Below are 6,999 nucleotides of genomic sequence, written 5' to 3' on the forward strand. Positions count from 1 at the left end.
ATGCAAATAAACTAGAAATTCTAGAAGAAATGGATAAATTCCTGGACACATACACCCTCCCAAGACTAAACCAGGATGACTTCAAATCCCTGAATGGATCAACAACAAGTTCTGAAATTGAGGCAGTAATTAATAGCCTACCAACCAAAAAAAGCCCAGGATCAGACATATTCACAGCCAAATTCTACCAGAGGTACAAAGAAGAGCTGGTACCGTACCTTCTGAAATTATTCCAAGCAATAGAAAAACACGACTCCTCCCTAACTAATTTTATGAGGCTGGCTTCATCCTGATACAAAAAACTGGCAGAGACACACACAAAAAAATTTCAGGCCAATATCCCTGATGAACATAAATGCGAAAATACACCATAAAATATGGGCAAACCAAATCCAGTAGCACATCAAAAAGCTTATCCACCACGATCAAGTAGGCTTCATCCCTGAGATGCAAGACTGCTTCAACCTATGCAAATCAATAAACATAATGCATCACATAAACAGAACCAATGACAAAAAACTCATTTGATGTAGAAAAGACTTTCTATAAAATTCAACATCCTTTCATGCTAAAAACTTTCAATAAACTAGGTATTGATGGAACATATCTCAAAACAATAAGAGCCATTTCTGACAAACCCATAGCCAATATCATACTGAATGGGCAAAAGCAGGAACCATTCTCTTTGAAAACTGGCAAAAGACAAGGATATGCTCTCTCACCACTCCTATTCAACACAATATTGGAAGCTCTGGCCAGGGCAATAAAGAAATAAAGCATATGCCGATAGTAAGAGAGGAAGTCAAATTGTCTGTTTGCAGATGACATGGTTGTATATTTAGAAAATCGCATCGTCTCAGCCCTAAAACTCCTTAAGCTGATAAACAATTTCAGCAAAGCAATATGCAAAATCAATCAATGTGCAAAAATCACAAGCATTCCTATACACCAGTAATAGACAAGCAGAGAGCCAAATCATGAGTCAACTTCCATTCACAATTGCTACAAAGAGAATAAAATACCTAGGAATACAACTTACATGAATTATGAAGAACCTCTTCAAGGAGAACTACAAACCTCTGCTCAAGGAAATAAGAGAGGACACAAACAAATGGGAAAACAAATTCCATGCTCATAGATAAGAAGAATCAATATCATGGAAATGGCCATATTGCCCAAAGTAACTTATAGATTCAATGCTATTCCATTAAGCTACCATCGACTTTCTTTGCAGAATTATAAAAAACTACTTTAAATTTTATGTGGAACCCAAAAAGAACCTGTATAGACAAGACAATTCTAAGCAAAAAGAACAAAACAGGAGGCATCATACTACCTGACTTCAAAGTATACTACAAGCCTACAGTAACCAAAACAGCATGGTACTGGTACCAAAACAGACATATAGACTAATGGAACAAAACAGAGCCCTCAGAAATAACACCACACATCTACAACCATCTGATCTTGGACAAACCTGACAAAAACAAGCAATGGGAAAAGGACTCTCTATTTAAAAAATGGTGCTGGGAGAACTGGCTAGCCATATTAGAAAGCTTATACTGGACCCCTTCCTTATACCTTATACAAAAATTAACTCAAGATGGATTAAAGACTTTAATGTAAGACCTAAAACCATAAAATCCCTAGAAGAAAACTTAGGCAATACTATTCAGGACATAGGCATGGGCAAAGACTTCATGACTAAATCACCAAAAGCAGCTGCAACAAAAGCTAAAATTGACAAATGGGATCTAATCAAACTAAAGAGCTTCTGCACAGAAGAAGAAACTATCATCTGATTGAACAGGCAACCTACAGAATGGGAGAACATTTTTGCAATCTACCCATCTGACAAAGGTCTAAACGCCAGAATCTATGAGGAACTTAAACAAATTTGTAAGAATAAAACAAACCATCAAATAGTGGGCAAAGGATATGAACAGACACTTCTCAAAAGAACAAATTTATGCAGCCAACAAACACAAAAAAGAGCTCATCATCACTGGTCATTAGAGAAATACAAATCAAAACCACAATGAGATATCATCTCACACCAGTTAGAATAGTGATCATTAAAAAGTCAGGAGACAATAGAAGCTGGCGCGGATGCAGAGAAATAGGAACACTTTTACTCTGTTGGTGGGAGTGTAAATTAGTTCAACCATTGTGAAATACAGTGTGACGATTCCTCAGTGATCTTTAATCCGAAATATCATTTGACCCAGCAATCCCATTACTGGCAATATACCAAAAGGATTATGAATATATCTACTGTAAAGACCCATGGACACTTAATGTTTATTGCACCACTATTCACAATAACAAAGACTTGGAACCAACCCAAATGCCCATCAATGATAGAATAGATAAAGCAAATGTGGCACATATACACCATGAAATACTATGCAACCATAAAAAGGAATGAGTTCATGTCCATTGTAGGGACACGGATGGAGCTGGAAGCCATCATCCTCAGCAAACTAACACAGGAACAGAAAACCAAACATTGCATGTTCTCACTCATAAGTGGGAGTTGAACAATGAGAACACATGGGCACAGGGAGGGGAACATCATGCACCAGGGCCTGTAGGGAGGTGGGGGGAAAGGGGAGTGAGAGCATTAGGACAAATACTTAAGGTATGCAGGGCTTAAAACCTAGATGACAAGTTGATAGGTGCAGCAAACCACAATGGCACGTGTATACCTATGTAACAAACCTGAACGTTCTGCACATGTATCCCAGAACTTGAAGTGAAAGACAAAAAAAAAAAAGATAAATCCTTGTGTATAAAAAGAAGAAAATCTCAAATATTTAGTATTTTAGGCTGAGAGCTGTCCTATTCAAAATCCATTAATTTACTAGTAGTTTTTTATGCTGCTGTAATTATTTTTGATTTGTAATTTTTTTTCAGGGAAAAAAACCCATTTTGTAAGCATGCTGTCATGTTTTCTTTCTTCATTGTTCATTTTATTTAATTCAAAGTTTTAAATATTGTCATAGGACCACACTAGTAATAATCCAAATTTTTTGGCTTTCAATGCCAAAAAGATTAGTGCACTTTTCTCACATTTAAATTCCATATTTGAGGTCCTTGAAAAAACTTGCCTTTGGTTTTTCTGACCAGCTTTTCCAGGACTTTTGTGTTATGTCACTGGACAGTTTACTCATAAAAAAATCTTAAAAATTACATGGTTGATAACACAGTAAACAATATTAATTATTATAATTATTCCAAGGAAATTAAGGTATTTGCAATTGAGAACATCTAGCCACTATACTTTATTTTCTTAATTTTATTTTATTTTATTTTATTTTTTTGAGATGGGATCTTGCTCTGTCATCCAGGCTGGAGTGCAGTGGCATGACCTAGGCTCACTGCAACCTCCGCCTCCTGGATTCAAGTGATTCTCCTGCCTCTGCCTCCCCAGTAGCTGGGATTACAGGCGTGCGCCACCAGAGCTGGCTAATTTTTATATGTTTAGTACAGATGGGGTTTCCCCATGTTGACCAGGCTGGTCTTGAACTCCTAGCCTCAGGTGATCCACCTGCCTTGGCCTCCCAAAGTGCTGAAATTACAATCGTGAGCCATCGTGCTAACCCCTATACTTTAGTGACCAGGAAGTATGCAGAAACTCTAAGTTGTAGCCAGTAAATGTCAAAGCCAAGTTTGCATCCATTTAAACCAGTATCTTATGCTACTGCTTACTAGCTGATTGACATTAAGAAAATTACTTTCTGTAGCTCAATTTCCTTGTCTATATGATAGTAATAATAATAAATCCTTCAGTGGGCTATAGTGGAGTTTAAACAAGTTAATGGTCTGCGATACAAATGAGATAATCAAGGAAGGAAAGGATAGCATTTTCTCTGTGGAACTGACACTTGCTTACCCACATGTGCTTACTCAGGAAGTAAGAGTATTGGAGAAAAGTTATGGAGAAGGTAAGCCTCTAGAAGTGATTACAAGGGAAAATATTAGCAGATATCAGAAGGAGCTGACTGTGGTTTCACAAAACAAATGTATTGTTTGCTGTACAAAGCATCAAAAGCCAGCCTTTCCTTCTTAGACCATGGATTGCTCGCTTTTTTCTGATCATCTTCTGCTGTTGCCTTCTCCTTTGAGCCTCTTATTGTTACCCTTTCTGGAAGCTATCTGGCTTGGCAGAAAGTGTATGGGTTTCAAAATGAGACAGTTTAGAGTTCAAATTATGGAGCTGTTACTTTTTAACTGCAGGTGCTCTTCTCAATCTCCTCCCCCACCCCATAACTAGATAAAAATAATTGCAGGATATTGGGAAATCAATGGAAGTACATACTATACAAAGCCTACACAATTTAAGAACTCAAAAATATTAGTTTCTAATCCTATCTCTTTCTTTTAAAGGAACTATTTTTGCATGAATTTATAATTAATTCTGCACATGCCCAGTCAGATAACCCCTGAAAACCAGCAATTTAGAATTGAAGATGGACAATTAAAGCCATTAAATAGTAAGAGCCTTAAATTAATATCAATGAGTTACAAATATCAATAACATATATCTGAACAGCTAAAAGATAATTATGGGACTAGGTTGTTCCTGAAAGTTCAAATTTAAGTCAAATTCTCAAACAAACCTCAAAGCCATTTATTTTATACATGTCACAATAAATTTATTGTATACATGTCACATTTAGACATAAAATCTTAGAAGTGAGAATTCTGTCTCATTGTTTCGCACAGATGTAGGAAGCTTTATTTACTTAATATTATTTAATTAATTTACTCAAGCAATGGTTCTTTCAAAATGGTGATACTAATACTATTAATAAAAGAGTTCATAAGCATCCATTTTTCATCAATAAGTCATCCCAATATCGAACAGAAAAAGATGTTAACCTTACCGTAAATGTACAAGTTTTAGCGATGGCATCCAAGGCCATTATTTTCCAGCTTTCTTCAATGTTATCTGGCATGGGTGTGTAAAAATGAGAGACAAAAATAACACAGAGCAGCCCCAAACAGAGAGCTTTTAGCATCATAATATCCCTTTTTCCAGCTTCTTCACAGTACTGAGATTAAAATTTTTCATAAACACTGAATAGTAACCAGTAGAGCAAATGTAGACTTGGGAACTCTCTCAGGTAATGTGATCGTCTTAACAACATGAAGCTAATTTTCAATTCAAATGTTACAGTGTCACTAGTAACTTGTTTTGCAAGCACACAGACTGGAACAGATGTCATAATTCATCAGGGTGTGCATGCATTATTATCATGCAATTTAATGCTCTTACAGTGTTTCTTCGTCCTGTGATACCATCATCAGCCCAAAACAACTTTATTATTGAGACTTAAATCAGAACCTAAATGAAAGCACTGAATAAGTCATGAAGCAAATTTTAGTGGTTGGGTGGTGGTTGCAACAGGTTTTAAAAACAGGTTTTTGTTTTGTTTTGTTTTTTGTTTTTTAAGTTTGCTGATATTATGTCAAAATCCAGGCTAATGCCATTATCATGGATTATTAACCATGTTAACAAAACTTTCTTGTGGTGGAACAAGTTTTGGATTAAAAAACAAGGGATGAGGGGGCTTGTTCGAGTTCTGGTAAGCATCAAACTGGAATTTTTCCATAGACTAAGCCAGGAAGCTCAGCGCAATTATCTGTTTTTTTAGAGGATTACATAGTATGATGATGAACTTTGTGTGTCAATTTGACTGAGCTAAGGGATGCTCGTTAATAGTAAATAGCTCATAAAAAAAGAATTTCTGGGTATGTCTTTGAGAGTGTTTCTGGAAAAGATTAGCATTTGAACTGGCAGAGTGAATGAAGAAAATCACCCTCCCCAATGTGGGTAGGCAGAATCCAATCTACTGATGGCCTGAACAGACCAGTATGTGGAGGAAAGGTAAATTCACTCTCTTCTTGGGCTGGGACATTGTTGTAACTCTAATTCATATTAGTGCTGCCTCAGCACCACCTTCTTGGTCTGTCCTCGGCTAGTCACAAATGACCTACATATTTTGAGACAGTCCCCACCCAGTTTCTGTTTTTGTTTCTAGATAGATAAGGCCCCATTTGCTGCCTTACTTCTGCTTTAATTCTGGTAAACACAATCATGTAACCCAAGTTCTCACAGTTAAACTCATGCTTCCTTCAAATTAAATCCAACTCTGTTGTGGAAAACCCACCTAGGTCATCCTGAACCCCAATAAAGGGTTCTACCCATAGGTCCCTCCATCTCTCGCTTGCTTTTCACCTGCTGGTTGAGAGACAGTATCCTTGACTGCCTCCCCCCTTTCCATTGGCTCTGTGAGACATTTTACCCTCCTCTTTCTGGAAACTGCAAGTAAATAAACTTCATCTTTTTGACATTCCAGTCTAAATGTCCTCATTATGCTGCACCTGACTACACCAAACCTAACTTAAATTCTTCTTCACTTAACAAAGCACAACAGACATCCATCTTCTCCTGCCCTTGGATATCGGAGTTCCCAGTTCTTAGGCCTTTAGACTCTGGGACTCACACCAGACACCACCTCCCTGCTCCCAGTTCTCAGTTCTTCAGACTCAGACTGGTTTTATAGCACATTAACTTTCCTGGTTCTGGTTCTCCATCTTATACACAGCATACTGTGGGACTTCTTTGCCTAAATAATTGTGTGGGCCAATTTATACTTTATATATATTTTATATATATATAAAAAATATATACACACACATACATACACACTAATATATGGATAAACACAAGCACATATTTATATATTATAAATATATTATTAACATATAAATTTATATATCATAAATATATATAAAATGTGTGCATATAATATATAAATTTATGTTATATATTTATATATTATATGTATATATAATACATTATATATACATTTATATATTATAAATATGTATAAATGTGTGTGTATCTATCCATGTTATGATACAATAGGTTATAGATATATAGATGTATATAGATATATAGATGTATATATAGATATGGAGATATAAATA

At 36.0% G+C, this 6,999-nt stretch overlaps 1 protein-coding gene across 1 annotated transcript in view; it reads right to left on the minus strand.

Moving 5' to 3' along the window:
- Positions 1-6,718, minus strand: part of AADACL2 (arylacetamide deacetylase like 2) — a 28,232-nt gene extending 21,514 nt beyond the window's left edge. The window contains exon 1 of the mRNA XM_003894941.4: positions 4,890-6,718. Coding sequence (XP_003894990.2) covers positions 4,890-5,027 — 138 coding nt within the window. The 5' untranslated portion in view covers positions 5,028-6,718. The remainder of the gene's footprint in view (positions 1-4,889) is intronic.
- Positions 6,719-6,999: the final 281 nt, after the last annotated feature.

The sequence above is a fragment of the Papio anubis genome, chromosome 2 (assembly GCF_008728515.1).
Source record: "Papio anubis isolate 15944 chromosome 2, Panubis1.0, whole genome shotgun sequence".
NCBI classification, from domain to species: Eukaryota; Metazoa; Chordata; class Mammalia; order Primates; family Cercopithecidae; genus Papio; species Papio anubis.